This window comes from Centruroides vittatus, unplaced genomic scaffold, assembly GCF_030686945.1.
Source record: "Centruroides vittatus isolate TY-2023 unplaced genomic scaffold, ASM3068694v2 contig_1863, whole genome shotgun sequence".
In the NCBI taxonomy this organism is placed as follows: Eukaryota; Metazoa; Arthropoda; class Arachnida; order Scorpiones; family Buthidae; genus Centruroides; species Centruroides vittatus.
Genome location: NW_027121147.1, coordinates 860198 through 881876, shown reverse-complemented (window position 1 = coordinate 881876; position 21679 = coordinate 860198). Strand labels below are relative to the sequence as shown.

At 25.8% G+C, this 21679-nt stretch overlaps 1 protein-coding gene across 11 annotated transcripts in view; it reads left to right on the top strand.

Annotated features, from left to right (window-relative positions):
* LOC136970008 (homeobox protein abdominal-B-like) overlaps positions 1–21679 on the top strand; it is a 106451-nt gene that overhangs the window by 74270 nt on the left and 10502 nt on the right. For 5 of the 11 annotated variants that reach the window (XM_067264367.1, XM_067264376.1, XM_067264377.1 and 2 more), the window contains 2 exons: positions 17572–18291; positions 19167–19316. In XM_067264367.1, the coding sequence (XP_067120468.1) occupies positions 17601–18291; positions 19167–19316 (841 nt within the window). In that variant the 5' untranslated portion in view covers positions 17572–17600. Of the gene's footprint in view, positions 1–5; positions 96–6834; positions 7089–16661; positions 17166–17571; positions 18292–19166; positions 19317–21679 lie in introns of those variants that run through there. The other 6 variants (XM_067264371.1, XM_067264373.1, XM_067264375.1 and 3 more) reach the window with 5 other exon arrangements.

Here is a 21679-nt window from a genome sequence, read left to right as displayed (position 1 = left end):
ACAGACTGCTCAGATCCTGGCTGGATCGGAGGAAGCAGCATCGACCGATCATTCGATTCTGTTGGTCACCCCGCTTTTATAAGTCACTCATGAAGGTAAGGTTTTAAATTATAATTTCTACAACTTATTTCTATCCTTAGACTGCTTAGAAGTTAGCGAATTCATTAGATAAGCTGCTGAGATAACTAAAGGCATTGTATTTGAAAATTTGATAAAATATGATCAAATTATTTTAAAGTATATAAGTCTAATTTATATTTTTATCATTTACACACACTTTTTTATAATAATAGTGAGATAACGTATCAAGATTACACGACTCAAATTAGGATTTATTAAGATGCTTTTATCTTCTCTATTTGTTAATGATTATAGTTTAAAGGCTTAAAATAAAATTTTTATAGACTCTAGTACAAATGAAATTTTATAGTTTATGAGTCCTATAATTTTTTTATTAAATAGTGTACCTTATAAAAATAAATCGATAAAACACAAATGAAGTGTTTATTTTGAAAAAGAGAGATTAGATCAGCGAAGTTAGAATAATATATAAATAAGTATCTGCACCAATTTCTTTAAATTATAATTGTTAATATATTCACATTTTCAGTATTATAAACAATTTAAATGTTTCCGAATTTGTTCTAAAGTCTTATTTTTTAAATTTAATATAAAAACATGAAGTCTGTAGTTTTTATAAATCTAATTCATTTTAAGTGGGCGTCAATATAGTATCTATGTAAAAGCATAACAAACTATTTAATTTTCATAAAATAAAACAACTTTATTTAATATGAATATTAAACTTGACGTTAAATTTTTTAAAATACTGATGTTAAAACGAAATTAAAAGTAGATCTAGTAAGCTACAGGTTGTTAAATTATAAATGAGTTTATAATTCACGCAAAAAGTAAAGTATTGTTACAATTTAATAATTTAAGACTTAAATCTATTTATTAATATTAGTTTAAGTTTTAATTAAGAGTGTAAAAGTGATTTTAACCCTTAAAATTCAACAAAATTTCATTTGGAAAGATAGAACGTCAATAACTAAATCTTTCACTTTTTTAAAGAAAAAAAAATGTAGGCTATATATATATTATCTCTTAAATCTATAGAATTTTTATGTGCTTTAAAATCACTTTTATATATATTTTTTCAATCGTTAAACGTCGGATAGTAAAATATGATCGCTCGTCTACAAAAGCAAATTCATTATAAATTTTATAAACGAAAAACTATAAATTTTCGATCAGACTTTACGGATATTTATACTGTGAATATTCTAATAAAATTTGACAAATAAAGAGACTCTGTATTAAAAGGAACTTCACAAAAAATTAATTTTTTTTTATTTCTTTATAAAGTACCAAAAATTATAAATTTCAACTTACATTTTGGGTTTTGTGTGAGTGAAACAATTCGTTACCTAATGCAGTTTATTTAATGCAATAAAAGTTAGGTTTTTTTAATTAAAAAGAGAATAATTTTAATTTACTTAAATTAATCTTATTAAATATAGGAATGACATCGTTAATACAATTAAGACGTCTCTCATCTCATTCATTCTAAGTTAAAACTAGTTTCATTAGTTTTTTTTAGTTACAATAGTTACCTGTTGATGAATTTGAAACTCGAATATGTAATGCTTTTGTAAATTTATTTTTAAATTTTTATTAATAAATAAGAAATAAAATATCATACAGCTAGTTTTAATTGTTTAAAACAATAAGGAGATTCATGTCTTGAATGCATTTCTTTAGCCTGTTAGTTCTGAAAAAGAAAAAGGATATTAAATATTGTTAGCCAAACTTATAAGTACCATATTTATTAAAACAAAATAGATTATAAATATTGGCCTAAAGAGAGTTATGTACTTACTGTAAAATACTTAGAGAATTTAAATTTTTTTGTTTTTATATTCTCCTATTTAAAAAAAAACAATCTAAATTCATTAAATTTTATTGACAAAAACTTACCTATCAACATTAAAATTAATTCTAAAACAGTTATTTGGCTTTTAACCTGAAAATAACAGATTAATACGCTATACTAATTTCATTTTTCTTTAATTTGCCAAATGTATCCTTAGTAAACTTACGCCTTTATAAGTATAAAATTGTAGGAAATATTTTAAAAATACAAAATTTCAGTTTATTCTGTTACTCCTGGGTCTACATTGTAGAAAATATTTTTTATTTAAAAGATTGAGTATAAAACATTTTAGGTCTAGTTATAAATTACATCGTTAAATTTAAACAGCACCAGTTAATTCTAACATATCTAATGTAATTAATATGTTTTATCCAAACTAGGTGTAATGCATTGAAACTTATCAAATATGTTTCGGATGAATTGCTAGATATCTGCGAAGATACTTTTATAGTAAGCTGCTACTAACACAGGTGTCTCATTGTGCCTTATCTTTATGTTCAATCAATCATGTTACCCGAGGTATTAGTGTTTCTCTCGCTATAATTTATATAAAAATAGCTTGGGAAAGAAATGTGATTTCTTCCTTGGAAAATTTTTTAAATATCTAAATAAATTTACTTTCAAATATAGAAGTGTATAATAAATAATTTTATAATAGCATTTTAAGATCATGCTTTTCGAAAATTATTTACAATTTAAAAAAAAAAAAGCATACTCGTTGAAACAGATAATAGAAATTTGCTTAAAATTTTTAATTTTTTTATAGTATATTTATTTTTAATAAGACTAGCATCTTTATTATTTACGCAGGCTTTTTGTGGAACTATAAACAATATAAGCTCAGTTTTAGTTATTAATAAGCAAATCAAACACGTTATCTAATTATTAAAGTTGTTATAACCAAAGATTTTTGATTTTATATGTTCAAGATCTATTTTTAATTTATAAGAGTATAGCAGTTTATATTTAGATCTATAACTAGTCCTATTGGAAAGTTATACAAAATGATTACAATAGGCTATACAATTAAATATAAAAAGTTAAAATAATTTATTTGTCTAAGAACTTCAGAATATTCGCGTGGATATTATTATGCTTAATTCTAATTGTAGGCCTACATATATATCAAACACTAATAAAATTTAACTGTATTTTTCAATCCTTTATATAAAATTATGGCCTATAATTATCTCACATCGTATTATTTGAATCCGTTTCGATTGTACTATGTTTATATTCAATTGAATATAAGCTAGATCTAGTTTATAATTATGAATTTGTTTTTGTTCCTATACTTTTTTATAAGTTACGTGAAAAAACGAATGACTTATTTCAGCTTTATTTCTTTAATGCTACTCTATTTCATTTGTTGGTAAGTTAGAATAATTTATGAGTAATAATAAATTTAAAAATGAATTGCCTTTGCTCGAAATAATCTTTTCTTTTTTATGAATTAGCTTCGTTTCATAAATTTTTATGAGTATTTCATAATCTTACAAACAATATTATCCAAAGAAAAAATAAGAAGATAAAAATGTAATTGAACTTAATAAATAATCAAAGTTTATATTTAAAGAATTTATAATTAATCAATATTAAAAATTAGATTAATTTTGTTGTAATTATCCAAGTTAATTTTATGGCATAAACAAAGGCTACAAGAAAATTAGAAAGGTTTTAATTTTGCCTTTAGTCATGAAATTAGATTTAGACCTTCAGATTTAAATAATTTATTACAAGTTTTTAAAAAAATGGATAGAATAAGGTAGAAATTTCAAGATGAAATTTTATTCAAAATCTAAATATATGCTGGTTCTTTCATTTTGTACGAAAGTTATTTTAATATTAGTTGTCTACGTTAGATTGGATTAATTTCTATTATCATTAGTAGCCTATAGATAACCTGTAAGTTCTAAAGCAATAAGTATATAGATATATTATAAAATTTTAATTAATTGAAAATTAAAACAAGAAATAAACTTAAATAAATTTTATGCGGTTCACTCCATTCAATGAATAATAATAAAACGAGCATATATTTGTTTTCAGATTAAATCTTAATTTATATTATCACATTGTTATGGAATGAATAAAACCATCTTGCTTTTATCTAGAAACAATCACTAATTATTCTCCTTTTAGCCACATTATATTTAAATGTTTAAAGCGTTTAAAACTTGTCAATTTAATTAGGCCTTGATATATTAAAACTATGAATTTTATATAGGCCTAAGCTATTGTATAGATAGTCTATAACCTAATGAAATTTTCGAACCGAAATTTCGGAAAATTAAAACTTGCAAAATTTTTTATCGAGATTTTTATAGTATAAATTCAATTAGCGACAATTATTAAGCTTAAATTATCTTTGTTTTTTTCTATAAAATTTATTTGCGTTTTTATTTCTTAATAAATTCCTGGAATAGGCTAACATCCATATATTTGCATTTTAATGAATGAATTAAGTGAATGAAAAAGATTCTTGTCATGATTAGCATTTATAACGTCAGATCTCTAAATTATTATAAAATTATTATGACTCCAGGTATAATTTTTTCTTATATACAAAACTGTTGTTTAATTATGCTAATTTTAAGAAAGTTACGCTTATAATAATTATCAAAATTTAAGAAAATCGGTTAATAGTTATAGGTATTCTATAACTGCTAGTTGCTTATAAATTAAATTCAGACTTATTATTATTATTATTATATTTAAATTTTTAACATTCTATTTTAAATAACAGCATTTTTTTTAAACCCGTTATGTCTAATTTTCTGGCCTGAGCTGAGAGGATTTATTTCATGTATATTTTTTGAGTGATACACCAAGTTGAGATTATTATAGGCCTAGATTAAACTAATTGATTTTTATTTATGAAGGTGTCGTAAAACTACATGAATTTTCAAATGAATATGCCTAGAGACTTTTACTTTGTGTGAGAACATTGTGATTAAACAAAGATTTTAGGATCTCATATGAGTTTGGAAAATAAGCAAGTTAAACGTTAAATAACTTGAATTTTATAAGATAATTTAAATTAATTTAAAACGACGATATAAAACAAGTTTATAAATTAGAATTGAACTTAAAATCGTTATTTACATTCATGTTTAACTAAAAGAATTAAATTCCACTAATTTGACTTTATTCTAAAACTGAAATTAAAATGTAAAATTGATTTTATCGTCTTGGGATCTCATTTTATTTTGAAGGTTCTTGTCATTCTAAATTAGATTACTCTCATTTATAAGATTTTATCTAAATAAATAAATAATTAATTAAATAAGTATATATTTTTTCTCAAATTGAACCAAGGACAAATATTAATTATTAGCTAAATTCGAGAATAACTGAATATAGATATGTTTGGAGAGGATAAAAGAAAATCAATATGTCAAAAATAATTTTATTTATATTCTCTAGTCATTTACATGTGAAAAATGATGAAAAGTTTAAAAAGATTAATGAATATTGTACTCTTATAACATAATTATGTGAAAGTGTAGCCTGTAGTGTCAAGCCTAGTAGCTTCGCAATAAAAAATTATTGCACTTAACATTGTGGAAGAATGCAGGCATCTCTTTTCGTTTCTTCTTTTTAGCCTATTTGATGTCATAGCGGTAAGTACAGGCATATAAAAAGTCTCATTATCAGCTGTTAACTTGTAAATCTTAAGTTATTTACACGCGTTGTATAGAGGCTAAAAGTGGGTAGGCCTAACAGAAAAATGCTAAAATTGATTCTCTTTTATTATTCCTCCATCAAGATAGATTTTTCTACTGTAACGGAGATAATCGACACGATGTAGAAAAACTACCGCTAACTTGTTTCTTATAAAAAATAAAATATTCAGTCTATATTTTAATAAAATTTTATTAATTTAATCAATTTAGTGAAAGATGTGTATACTATGTCTTAGTTATTAGGCTTTCTAAAAATGACTTATTGGTTTTCTTAATTTTCAAATATTTTAAATAAATTAATAAGATAACTTTTCCATAGAGCCTATCTCTTTAAAGGCGAAATATAATTGTTAACAGATTCATTTAGATATTTGTAAAAGTTTGATATAAGTTGGCTATCATTTATTAGATTAAATATAGTTTTAAGATCTTCCAAGTAAGTTACTAAGTTACATATTTAAGTAGCCTATATCTGTAAGACCTGTCTGGCTCAATTTTAAAAGCTCAGTTAAAATCATTTTTTTAAAAATTATTAATTGTTTAAGCCTATAATGAATGTAGATCTGTAGTCTGTAGAAATACTGAAAATATCTCTATAGATTCTAATCTGGTTTTAAAATGATATGATACTGTACAGTACATAAGATATAAGATATAATTTCGTTTAATATTAAGTGTATAACATTTAACTTTTACACCTGAAAACATTGCACACTGTTAAAACAATTACATGCTGTTTAGATAAAAATTTAAATAGGCTGTGCTTAATTTTATAGGCCATGTGATTAGACTGTATGAAATTTATTTTAGAAGTTATTTTATTTTGAAAATAGATATAAAAATTTTCACGTTTCAGAAGTATAACGATTTGATGACAGATTTTAAATATTATTGCATATAACATAATAGAAATTCATTTAAAGTCTAATATTCAGTTATAAGGGTTTGAGTTAATGAATTAATAATAATAATTAATGATTTAAAAAATACAGACAGTATTTGAGATAAATGTTATATATTGATATAATAAGTAATTGTGATTCTTATATTCATTCATTGTCAAGATCTATAAATTTTAAATGGTATAGTTATTATTAATATATGAATATACTCGATTAGAATATTTTAATAATCAAAGATCCTACCTTTAAAATTAAAATGTAAAAATAAGATAATTTTCAATATGTTTTTGGATATTCTTTCTAATTTTAGAAAGAATGTGAATAGAAGATGCGGATGCAAATTTCTAAAAGATTTAAAAGAGTATGAATAAATAAATGTGACTCACAAATTACAAGCGAATCCAATCCACGTTGTCTGATGACGTCATATCGATCCCGACCAGATTTCTGTGAACTGATTGGTCTTTCTTCAATCCGCATCCAGTGGCGTCAGGGCCCCTGCGGCGAACGAGGTTGAATGGCCGACGCAAAACTGGTCAAACTAGAAAATTCTGGCGGCCAAATGCAAGCTTTATTTATTATTGCAGACATGTTTAGAAATTATCAATAATTAATAAAGATTATTTTTTAAGTATTTCGTTTTTAATATAGTATATTTTCATTGAAATTTAGAAACTGATAAGGTTAAACGAATGATGGATACCAAAAACTAATATATTCGCATAAAATAAACTATATTTTTATATAGAATTAAGAAACATAAAATCCATTTTAAATCAAATTATGCGATTATTATAAATTCTATAATCTATAATTAAATTCTTTGTAGTTCTTATAACATTAATATCTATTTTCACTAAGTTTAATTCTGATATCTTCGAAGATTATTTGTGTTTTATACGATAAATTATAAATAATCTTTGAGAATAATACATTAGAATAAGTTTATATTCTTGAAAACTTTTAGGCCTCATACTTTATTATAATTTTAATTCTCTTTTTACCTAACAATTTTTTTAAATAAATTTCAATAAACTTTTATTGTATTAAGGAACAATTTATATAGAGTTTAAAATACAAATTATATAACATGTTAGTTTTAATGACAATATAATTACAACTATAGTAGTTCTCGTACAATTACTTAATATAAGAACAAATCAGATTGTATCAGTCTTGTACTGTGTTATAAATTTTTGAAAATAGTTACACAAAGTAAATATTGTTTTTACATCAGACTTATGGGAAAAAACATTTTTCGTCTTTAATTATCTCCAGTTTAAGATTATATCGACACCGCAATTCGTCAGCTTTCTTACAGAACATGTGAAGTTTAGAACTTTTATCATTATGATAATCTGTAACAATTCTCGCTAGACAAATCATATATAATCTTATTAATTATAATAAAGCTATTTATTTATAAAGGCTATAATATTTTTAAAACTAAATTAAATACTTTTAGTATCGAATTATTGAAATCAACGCTAGTGAAAATTTTTATGGGAGTTATGATTGTATACAGTTAATTCAGTTAAGATATAGCTATAGTTTAGCCTTTAACATTTATTTATTTACACAGTTAATAGCAGTTTTGCTATGCAGGCATAGTTCTAAATATCTTCATACCAGTTTTCTTCTTTTCTTATTAAGTGTAATCTATCGGAAAAATAATTTATTTAATATAGGCCTATATATTTCAGAAATTTTTCAATCGATAATTTTGAAGAATTTTCTAGATATTTTCATAAATGAATTTTTAAATTCACTTGCCTACAAATCAACGAAACAAATAATAATCATTGAAAAATTTTATTAAGTTAGTAAATACATTTTTAAGTATAAGGCTACTTCTAGTAGAATGTCTTTAGGCTATCTGTGTAATTACGAGAATATAATTTAAATATTTAAACTATAATGCGTGATAAATTTTTAAGTTAAGTTGTAAAAGTAAATAATATGCTTATAACTTATATGAATCTGTGTATGATAGTTTTATAAAACCTATTTAAAAATTCGTTTCACTTTCACTAATACTAATATGTTGATGTTTATATAACTTACATATATAATTTTATTTCAGAATTTAAGGATTTAACAAATGATAGACCCTTTGTTTTTTATAAAATAAAAGATATCTTAACGTTTCGTGCGAAAATTTTGTTTATAATATACTGAAAAAGAATGAAAATGTTATAAAAAATAAAAGGCTATATTCCTTTCTGTAATTGGCTGGTAAAGAATGAAGACGAAAGTGATTGTCAAAGATAAGAATTAGATTTATTAAAATTAGCTGAGTTTTTCTCTGGAATACACATTTGGCCTTAAAATAATCAAAGTTATCACTAGTTTATTTTTAACCAATTAAATAGTTTGTTAATCCGGAGTGTTTTTATCGTATTGAAATAAAATAATTCATTTAAAAAAGGTTTTAAGTTATTTTTTGTCGAAAGAGTAAATAAATCTGTTAGATCATTTATGTTCAAAGAGAAAATCAAACGAAATAACAGAGTAAGACAAGTTTATAAGATTTAATAGGATTCAATCAATTAAAATTATTTTATGTAACAGTAATAGTATTAATTAATTATCTTTACAGAACGTCAGTTCTAGCCTATATAAAGAACTAGAATTTCTAAAATACTGTCTGATGTATTTAACTGTTATGAAATTTATATTCTTGAATTCATAAATAAACATTTTAATTGCATAACATTAGGAAGTATTTTGCTTCTGGTTAAATATTTTATGAAAGTAAACTAAATTTATTGAAATAACCCTAACGTTTCTTATGTCTAATTACAGATTATGTAGATATTACTGATAAATAAATTCTTGTTTTAAGCGAAGAAAACATGAAATTTAATTGTCGCTTTTTATTTAATACTTGTTAAAACAAATAAACTTTAAATCTCATTAATTACCATATAGTACGAAATCTATAAATTATATTTACTGTATAATTTTCAGGTTTTTAAAATTATAATTTGCCTATATACGATTTAAATTTTTAGATTTAGACTATATAGGCCTATAGTATATAAACCGATTCGGTATCAATTTTTTATTTGAAATTAGAATTACTCATAAACTAAATTAATAAATATTTGTATTATACTAATGCTTACTATTGAAATTATTTAAATTCGAATCAAAAATTTATTATTTAAATGTTTACAAATTTTCACCAAGAGTGATAATCTGTAAATTAGATTCAAAATTAGATATTCTGGATGTAGGAAATGCAAACGGAGAAAATAACAAAAGAAAATATTAAAGGAAAAATGACTATTTCGTCTTCCATCACAATACACTTGTCAAAAAAAAAGATAATAACATGTTACGCCTTGTCAGTATCTCATTGGTCGATTGTACTGTCCAAGGTCCATAGTCCTATGACAATGCAACATTCCAGGAAATCGAATCCAGCAATGTAGGCGTGGTGCTAGCTGACATGCGAGGCAAGTCGCATGATCACTAGTCCGAAACGAAACTTTGTTCAAAAACCAAGGACGAATAAGAATTGTTAGCGAGAAATGAAACACGCCATTGGTTAACAAGTTTGTTGGTATTGATTCGTTTAAAGATGATTCTCAGAATAAAAATACTTTTCTGAGAATCTGTTGATAACATTTATTAGTAGATAATATAATATAATGTGCCCAGTTATTTAAAAATAATCGAAAGTTGAAATGAATAAAAGTAATTTTATTATCAATTGAATTATGTTCGACAAGTATTTTCTCCTATTTTTAAAATAATTCATAAAATACTCTTACTGTTTATCCAACAGACCTAAAATATAAATTAAATTAAAGACTATTTTTTTAAAAATAGCAAATAATTAATTTATTCTATTATAATGCTTAATTGATAGATTAATACAAACATATATATGATACATTCAAAATTTAAAAAAAAAATTTTTAAGTATATTATGAAATTATAAATATTCGAGTTTAGAGGTCTATACTAAATTAATTTATTAAAATTATATTTTTACATATATTATTATTTTTAAAAATATATTTAATATGTAAGATAGGACTGCTTTGAAAGTTATAAAAATAAATAAATTTATAAATAATTTTGAAAAATATTTTGATTCAAATCATTTACATATTAAGATAAATCAATTGAGAAATAAAATTGTATAAAAGTTCAATTTAATAATTTATTATTTAACGTTTTAAAATATATTGATACTTTTTTTATTATTTCAATAAATTATTTATTATTTCTATCTTTATTAAATAATAGCTTTCTTACAAATTTGAAGTATTTGCCTTAATTATTAAATCATGCTTAATGAATTCTAATTTAACATCAAAGATTTAAACATTCAAGCTATCGATGAAATATGCTTATCTTGCAATCAACACCTTTAAACTATCATATCATCAAATGTTTTTCACTACATTTATATATTATTACTATACAGATAAATTTTCATAAATTTGCGGAACATCTTGGACGATTTTGTCTTAAACATTAAATATCAAAATTTAGATTAAGACTAGTTAAATGTTTCTTAATGTTAAAATATTTAAAAGTGCAAACTGGCGAATTAAAAGAAATTTTTAAATAAATTGTATAAATCGTAAACTTCTATTTTAACTTAATTATAAAATACACACTTAACCAGAAAATTATACAGAAAATCTAAAACAATTTATTCGTATTTTAATATAATATATTGAGCCTACCAAAGTTTTACTCGTTAATTTATTCTATATGAAAAGACGTTTGCTTCGTATTTAGAATTAAATCAAACAATTTACAATTTAATATTTAAATTTTATAAAGTCAACTTAATAATTTGGACTGTAAGTCTAATAAGCCGTCTCTAGATATTCTAGAAAAGGTAGAATATAAACGTAAACGGTATTAAAATGACCAAAAACAAAATTTATCCTTGTTTAAATTGAAAAATTTGTTCTTATTTTTATTTTCGGAATATTTTATCTTCAACGATAATAAATATTAAAAAGCTTGTATTATTAGTTTTAATGTAAATTGTTTATTATTTCAACAGATCAATTTAAAAACTGATTGATGTGTGTTTCTTTTATTTTATATAAATTACTTTATGCAATTTATTCGAACAGCTTAATAACAATTGCTTAAGTAGTTTGTAGTGAAAGACAAGGTTAAATGCTTAGAAACTTTCTTATTTAAAATTTAGAAAGTTTTTTAAAATTTAAATAATATAAAATATTTTCTTTAAATAAATTTTTTAAGGAATTTTTAAATGTCCTAAAAGGGTATACCGTTTTATCACAGAACTATAAATTTAATTAAAACAGTAAGAAAACTTTTAATAATAGTACTCTACATCTTATTTAACTTAATTTGAATTAAGTTATAATTAATTATATCTGTTTGCATATAGATTTGTACAGTTTAATTTCGTATAAATATTTATATACAAATATTCGTATAACTATCTTTGAGTTATTTTTCGGATAAATCTGTTATACCAGTCCTCAGTCCTTAGGTCTTTTCAAGAGAGCAACCCGGTTTCGATTTTTGTTCGAGGAAGACTACACTTTATTTTCCTCTTTGTAAATCCAGATTGAAATGTAGCTTAATAAGAAATAAATAAAATATAATAATAAAGACAAATCTCAGACTTATTCTACATCAAACTTCAGCTTAAAATCTGATTCTAAGTTGTTCATTTGCAATAGGCTATAGGCTATTAATCTTCATAGTATATTTACTATATATTGATAATACATTGACCGTATTATCAATATATAGTATAAAGTCGACTGTAGACTTTTGCCTACTATTACAAGCTTTAATAGAATTTAAATCTAATCAATTTTAATAATTTATAAGATTAACTGTCATAAATGTAATAAATAAAATATCAATAAAATGTTCTAAGAAAAATAAATTTATAAACTTCTTTATTAAAAATTATTAATATAAAATTTTTAAAAAATGTATAAATAAAGAGATTTCAATAAAATTATATTATTAAAAATTTAATTAATAAAATTGTAATTTTAAAGCTGTCTTTATAATCAGCTTGTTAGTGCCGTGTAAAAAATCCCGCCCATTTTGTATTCCCTCCCATCTCTGTCCTGATTGGCGAAATTATTGATGACAACGACGTTTTGACCTGAATGAGTCACGTTCGTAAAATTCCATTTCTTTTGTTGATAATTTGACGTCCTGGTTAAAGTCTTCGTTTTCGTTCCGGAAGAAGAGATCTAAAAAAGGAAAAAAAAAAACTCAAAAACAATTCTTTTGTATTCGGTTCTACAGAACAAAAGTATTTTGTATTTTAAATTTCAGTACAGGCATTACGAAAGAATAATAACAAAAATGATTCTATATAATTCTCTAATGAGAAAATATTTAGAATTTGGTGCTTAGATAACTCTTGCGTATAATAAAAATAATTGGTCATTAGAAAAAAATTTATAGAATTTTATAGTTATCATCTTATTAGGTAGGATTTATTGATCATTTTAAATCTTAGTTTCATGTAGCCTATACAAGATACACGTTAGAAATTTGAATTGCATTAAATTACTGTAGAGTAGTTCAAATACATGCATTTTTATGAAAATTAAAATAAAGAATTATTCAATAAAATTGAGTTTCTAACAAAAGCTTAATAAGTATGCACTTAACATTTAAAATCATAAATGGTATTTCAGCCTCTAGTAAAATTAATTAGTTTTATATAATTAAAACTAGATTGATTAAAGAATAAATTATCAGTTTGTTAATTCTTAAATTATATTAATGAGTTAAGAGTTTTGATTTTCATTTAAAATGAAAATAAAATTTTTATACTGAATAAAATTAGATTTGCAATTTTCTAAACAATTTGACTTATTTGATAATCAATTTAATTTAACTTTTTTTAAAATATAATTTATATAACTTTGTTAACAGAAATGAAATTCGTATATCTAACTTATATTCTTATTAAATTATCACCCCGCCCTAATAAAATTATTTTTTTAAATCTTGTGCTTTAATCAAAGCAGTCGAATTATGTTAGGATCCAAGATTTATTGCATATATTAGTTTTCTCTAACAATTTAAATAAAAGTCTATAAATTTTCAATAAATTAATTACAAAAATTATAACACTTTAATTGATTTTCGTGTGTAAACATAGTGTGCACTCGAAGTTTCACATACTTTTTTGTGTAGTTGTAAAATATTTATTGGTCTACAATTATATCTAAAGTAAATTAGCCATAAATTTTAATGTAAAAGCCTTGTTGCATATACTTATATGCAATTTGTACTTGAACACACTTATTTTTGTAAATAACTATAAATACATTTGAATAAATAGACTATTTATAGAGAGGAACTTACATTTCTTAAGTTATTTTATTATTTTATAATATAATTATTTGCGTCTTTAAAATATTATCCGAATATTAAAGATATTTACTTCTTATTTAAATCCTTAGAAATCAAATCGTAAGAAAATCTATGAATAAGAGAATTAAAATCAATTAAACACTATAGAATAAATTTATAAATATAATAAAAATCTATAATTAAATTTTATTTTTATTATTTTAAAATATTTTAGTAGTACTAATCTTATGAAAATTAAACGAAAAAGAGAAATGAAGATTTTAGTACAATTTTTCATGCTAAAAATATGTAAAATTATATAAATTATTGTATAACTAAAATTATAGCTCACAATTGTAAGCTATTTAATTTTTAAATAATTTACGGTTGTCTAAACTCTCAGATATTATTAAGAAATTAAAAATGTAAACGGGGGAAAAATTTATATTGTATTAAAATATGACTAGGTTGTGCTGTGAAAGACTTCGCCTCCTCTGACAGTCCGTCTGTTTATCTACCACCAATGAGACAAGGTTTCCTATCGATGTCGTTGGCCTTCAGCCAATGAAACACTGGAACGACGCAGAAGCATAACCTTATTCGTTGCTAGTTTTTACGATTAAATTTTATCATTTCTTGTCACTAGAGGGCAGTGTTTGTATTGGAAATGGTTAAAATAAATATGATTCGAACTCTTAAAATGAAAAATCAGTAATTATTTTTTAAATTAATTTTAATATTTTATATACAAAGAATTAATTTTAAATTTTTTAAATGTTTTTTACGCTATTCAAAGATCGTTCTTATTCTACAAAGATTAAAAGATTTTGAAACACTATAAAAATATTCGGCATTAAATATTATTATATAAAGATATAAAGTACGTGAGTATTTTTTATCGCAGATTTCATTCGTTTACTAGAACCTGGGTTATTTCTGAATCGCATCACGGCAGCTGCTTTATTCTTACGTCTGGAACAACCTAGTCTTTCCCGCTCCCAAACGTGTGTAGCATAGCAATGAAGTGTCGGCAATGTTGAGCTTAACAAGTCGTTCAGTGGGTTGAGAGAGAGATATATATACAAGGCTAACATCAAGTCATAAAAAGAACGATAAAATCTCTTTTAATAAGTGGCGGAGAATTACACCGTGATAAATAGCCTAATAGTAAATAAAACATTAAATAATACGCAGATAAAACCATCGCTTGACACCTGTAATAAATAACGGAATATAATACTGAGTAGTCATAAAGAATCTGCTGTTACCTGTATCTACTTGCTTGACAAGTTGATCATAAGTCGAAAGTGTAGAGCACTAACGGTGTTTTTACTACGGATGATTAATTTTCACTTTTTTTTTTTAATTACGGAAAATGCACTGTTGCTAGTAGCTTCTTTAAAATATTATCTGGTATAGAAAAAAGAGCTCTGTCTTAGTATATATAAGTTAATATGAAAAGATTTCGTCATCGTAAGTAATATAAATTAGTCAGACCTTTTTAGTAACTCATTTAGAGCTCCACACCTATGTCTAGACTTAGTAAATTTTTATAAGTAAAATTTAGGACTATGCAATTATTTTTTATATAGGTTTTTCAATAATCGATTTATTATGTATAAAATTTTATGTCCTTTATCAATAAGATTTTAAGACCAGTTTGTTTAATGGATAATTATTTACTTAGTAAATTGTAAGAGCTGGGTAAGCACGATAGCCTAAATATATTCAGTAGATATATTTTTACTGAATTATTCTACACGTTTATGTTTGACTTATATTTTAAATTTTTAGAATATTTTGTCACTAAAAAGTAAATTATAAACATTTGAATAAGTTGATAGATTAATAAAATTTCTAAACTTTTTTAAGAAAAATAATAAAATTTTAAAAATTTATTCCCAAAATGTAATTTATTTTAATATAAAATTAGAAATCAATGATTTATTTTCTAGTTATAATTTTATAATTTGTAATTTATTGATAAAATATCTTAAAGAAAATTTTAAAAAAATTATATTTTAAAGCTTTCTGCATTATTACACGTTTATTTATAAAACTATATAGAAATTTTTCATATTTTAGATATTGTTAAGGAAACATTATATAATTTTTATATCATTAATAATTATTCTAGAATTAATATGATTTGACATAGTTTATTATACAAAAAATATAAAAATCTAATATTTTATCTAATCTATAAATTTAATAAAAGATTTTATGAAAATCTAAATTTATAGAGCTTTTAGCTAAATCAAAATCATTATTATAATTTTGTAAAATAAGAAATAATTAACTTTTATTAATAAAAATTTTTTTAAATGATCTAGTTTCTTATTAAAGTATTTTAACAAAGCTCTTAAGTATATACAAATGATATATTATATATAGGCCTATGTGATTATTAGATTGCATAGAGTTTCTTTTGACCAATAAATTATAACTTATGTTTGATAGGCGAAATGTAACAAAATGTTAATAATATGCCAAATAGTGCTTGCCATACAGAAGAATTATAAATTTTAGTATAATTTAGACCAGTAATAAAATCTAAATTTTATATTATAAATTTAAAAGTTCATAATTTATAAAAGAGAATTTTATAAGCTTATAAAATCACAAATTCAAATTTAGTGTTTTCCGTATTGGTTTTTTGTTTGTAAAAGAATTAAGCTCCTAAAACTTGATCTGCAAAACGTTTTAGAATAAATTATTCATTGGTTATTTTTATTATACTTTATAATTTTCCAATAGTAACAAAATAAAATACACTTTTCTAAACTAATGCTGAATTTTAAAAAGTTATTGATATTATTACATATTATTTAAGCTGTTGTTAACTGATATTAGATAATATATTGACCGAAATTGAATAAATGTTAACTATAAGTGGATGTAGACAAGGCAGTTTTACATTAAGAAATATCAAGGTTTTTTGTCGGTACTAGAATAATGGTTGAGTGGAATGCCACCAGATGGAAGCAGTCGAGCTAAGTGGTGGCTCAAGTCCACCGATCGTGGAGCTCACCAGCTAACAGACGCCACTAGCTGACGTTCGGTGCGCTCAACAAACGGTGACGTCTGGGAGAAGTGAAGAGGGTAGTTCTAGACCTCGTGCTTGCTAGTTGTGTTGTAGTTGGGCGAAGACAACACGTTGCTTAAAGTATCGGGTTCGTGAGATCCTTCTAATATTTTTTCATGTTGTCCAATTCACTGGTTGGACTTTATTTCATTGGAAGTGCTAGCAGGCCCGAAGTCCCGATGTATGAAGCCGTCGGTTAAGAAGGAATAGTTGTCATGGTAATTGTTGTCATTTATTTCATGTACTTAAAATGATATTCATTTGTGTGGTCTAGCTGTTTTTATGACGACAGTTAATGGTCAGTTTATGAAATAGTATGTGCCGAGAGCTCTTAATAATGGCATAATGGTTTCGAAGAGAAAACAATCTAAATTAGCGGCTGTGGGTGAAGGGATCCGAGCCCGGCATTCTGAGAGATCATGTGACACTACCGAATCGAATGGGGTCCAATGCAAAAGCGCCGCAGGTGACACGGTAGATTTGCGGTGGACCGATGAAACGTGGGTGGCGCGAACGGTCTAGGGGTAGTCGGAGATTAAAAACCGACCTTTCAATTTCCGAAAGTTTTGTGACGTCAGTAGATCACGTGATATAAACTTAGTGTTTTTTGTTTCTATGTCGTAGGTTGACGACGGAAAGCGGGGAAGCCGAGGATGATGAACGGTGCCCTATACGAGGAAACGTCGAACAGCCGTTCTAGTGTAGACGCCTTGCCTCCACCACCGCCGCCAGCAGCGAGTCAACCGGCTCTCCAGACTGGACCACTTCACATACCAGCCAAGAGAGTAACTACTACCAGCCTGGCTGTAACGTACGGGCATCCAGAGTGCGGCGGAGCCGACACCGCTGCCGGGGTCATACGGCACGGACATGGAACTCAACCGTGGGGCTACCCGGCTCCGGATAATCATCCCGCTGCTACTTTCGACAGCTATACGCAATACAACCAGACTTTGTGCAATGTGAGGGACACAATGCCACCAAGTTACTACTATAACGAACACGCGGCTGCTGCTGCAGCGCGAGTCGCAGCCGAAAGAAAACCTCCACCTTTGAAATTTTGGTCGAACACTTATGACATCCCTTCTGCCGGACCAAGTGCCGTTAATCCGGCGGACACGTGCCAGACATTTGCACCGCAGACGTGGTGTAACTACACTCCGTATTCGGGTAGAGTGCACGGTCACATGGAACCGCACGCACCGCAATCCGTCACGTATTTCACCGGGGACGATCGCGCTAGGGCACCGATGGATGGGTTTCCGCACTCCGATGGATATACACTACGTACATTTGCGGGGACAGAGACCCATGCCCCAGCGCCATACGTTCCTGCTTGTACAGGTAAGCAGTCTATTCTCTTTTAATAAAACTTCCGAATTGTTTGCTTTACAATAGAAGGGTCTGACCAACATCGACGACACAATGGCTCACTTGACCCCTATCTTCGCCATTGTCCAGTCATTGTAATAATTTTCCTATTTTCGGCTTATCTTCACTACGAACTATTATGTCGTCCTGTTGAATGTCTTTACGGCAATCGACAAGAAAAACTAACAATAGAAAAATCTCTCCGCAGCTAAATTGCTTAATAAGGATAACCAAGAGACAAATTTGAGCTTTGCATTAAGCTTAGTTTTAATATATAAGTCTAAATTCGAATATAAACTGAACCCAGAAAATTCATAAAAAATCATGCATATTTTGAATTAATTACTAAAAGTTTTCATTTTTATTTCCTTCGTCTTCAGGTTACTGACCAAGCAGATTTTAGCTTTAATTTATTAACAATTGCAGACATATTACTAGATAGTTCTTTAGATATACAGTACATAAATTACTCCGTCTTATGCACGATATAGTCTACATTGTTATTCTATCAAGAGATTCACCTGTCATTGTTAAGATCGTTCAAATACCATTTAGAATATAAAAAGATTATTCACTGAAAAAATAAATTACTACGTAATAATGATAATTTTTTACATCGCGTATAATTCGTTGATCTAGACCTGTTTACGCTTTACTGTAGGCCTGTATTATGTTAAAACTTTCATCTGAAATTTGGCTTCTATGTAAAATAAGTAATATTAAATGGTGAATAAGTCTTGATTTAAGCTATAAGTGATAATGAATATGAATTTTTCTGATAGACATTAAAGGATAATATATTAATAATTTATCATTAAAAAAATCTTTTAAATCTATTTCGCATTAAGTTGCCCTAGAGAACTGTTACCTATTTGATTGGGAGAGAATCGCTCTTACTGCACTAGCGCCAATAGGCGGTTTGTTTGTGAACTACAAGAATTCGGCAGAGTACTCCACTACTGATTTTTGTTGCTTCGACAGTAAAAAGTCGTTAAAAGGTTGTTTAATGATATATACTCTTGTATAATACAGTAATAAGGAAGGTTGTAAAATAGGCCTGAAGGCCTGCAATAAATTTCACGAACAACAATATAATAGATTTATATTTCTTTATTCTTTATGTCAAAAAAAATCTCTTCAAACATCTTTATCATCAATAAGTTCATTTAAAAATTCTAATATGCATGAAACGGCGTGTACGGTGGCATTTCTCCATCATTATAAAACATTGTGCTATAATGGACTGACTAATTAAGCGATAAAATTTTATAGAGCAATTTCTTACAAGTACTCTTATTATTTGATTTTAATTCGTTAAATGTCTGATTTTTAGAAATTGTTTCTGCTGATTACATAAATTATTTCGATTGAAAAAAAAATGTTAAATATATATATAAGCTTATACAGGCTTATATAAGGCCTATGGTTATCTAAATATAAGATATAGCCTATATATATTATTTTAAGAAGGAAAATATAGTTTATAAAATATAAGAGAATATAAATGTAATATTACTATAAGCATTGAAGTTATATAACGATTTTTAAAGTTTATAAATTTTTAAGTGGATTTTAACAAGAGTTAACAAAAGGTTCAAATGGAATTACTTCAAAGGAATTCAATTTATTAATGTTAAAAAAATTGTGATATCAGTTAGTGTTCTAAGTACAGATTAAACATTTAATTCGTTAGTTATACAGTATTATAAAAAAATTATCTGTTTTTCGTTTAGTTTTCCTATTTTCCCCAATGATTCGTAACAGCAGTTGCTCGTAACTTAATGGCCTTGTTTTTAGATTATTACAAGTGTTTTGCTTCTATTTACCATTCACTGTCAGATGTAGAACATCACCAATTCCTCACTGATACGCATTTTTTTTAAACATCTGTGAATAGTTAGCCTAATTTAGTGAAATTTTTTATATTTTTTTATGACTAAAAAATATAAAAGGTATTCCGCCAGGTGTCTCTCGAAGTATGTTCACTGGTTGGTATCTCACTATTCGGTAAAATTGTAAAAGCTCGTGACGGTTGCGTGAAGCTAGCGAGCCTGTCTTCCGCAACTCATAAAATCTCCACCTCAGGGGAGGAAACGAAACTAGGCAGCTTTACAACCCCCTACCATTGGGGAAAACAGGATCAGACGGAAACGCACCTTTGTAGACCCTGCAGGTGAGAGACAGGATACCCTAATGCTCGACAGCCCCTTTTCCCAGACCAATTGGCTGTAGTAGCGCGTCCGGATATGGTCCGGTCGACGAATACTAATTAGGTACGCGGTCGGCAGAACACAGTATTGTTTAGACTTGCGGTTTTTATTCTTCTTTCTTTGTTACCATTCTTATTTCAAGAGTGTTTCTTAACAAAAAAGAAAAAAATCGTCTCTAGATAAAAGATATTCACCGCACAAGCTTAGAGAAAGAAATCTCTGTTAGTAATTTTATATGCAGGACAACATACATTTATCAATCTGATGAACTGTTTACTGCATAAAATAGTGTTTTTAAAAATACCCTAGGCCCTCAGCCGTGTAGAGAAAATGCAAGTTACTCCAGACCATTTGTATCTCATATATAATGTTAATACACAAAAAAAAAATTAAATTTTATATTATAATTATGTTTTAGGTATTCGCAACAGGCCTATCGATTTTAACATCATAACTGAATTTATTTACTATATCGAATATTTTAATATTATATATTTGCCGAATGCTAAATGTATATAAGTGGATTAAAATAGAATATATCTATATAAAGATAAAGACTTTTATTAAATTTATAATAGATTATTTTAAATATATTATGGCAAAATGTTTATAGCTTATTTTTATAATATTTAAATTTTTATATAAAATACAGGCGTGAATCTATAAAGAATATAAGATAAATAGGACAAGCCAGTATAATTTAGCTTTAAATCTAGACATAAGTTATATTTTATCTCAAATAAAAATAACTACAGATAAATATCATTCGTATGTTAGACTTGTATATTGTAATATATATATAAAAAAACCAATCCGTTAAGGCGATAAGGAATTCATTAAAATTTCTGTCCATAAACACTCCTTTATAGAAATTAAAAATAAATTAATTGTCTATTGTTTTACTGGAATAATTTATGATAATCGAAAGCGTTTTCACTACAGCATAATCAATTATCTCGATTGAAAAAGCTAGCGAAGTATTCAATCAGTACATTTAGAGTAGGCTACTTAAGCTAGTCTACAATTAGTTTTTTGGCAAAATATCAAAGGATTTTTGCGTGAAAACTCATACAAAATAAAAAGCAAGAATTTCTGAAAAGTTCTCAACTGCTCTATTAACCTATTTCACTTTTCCCTAAAATTAAAAGTTT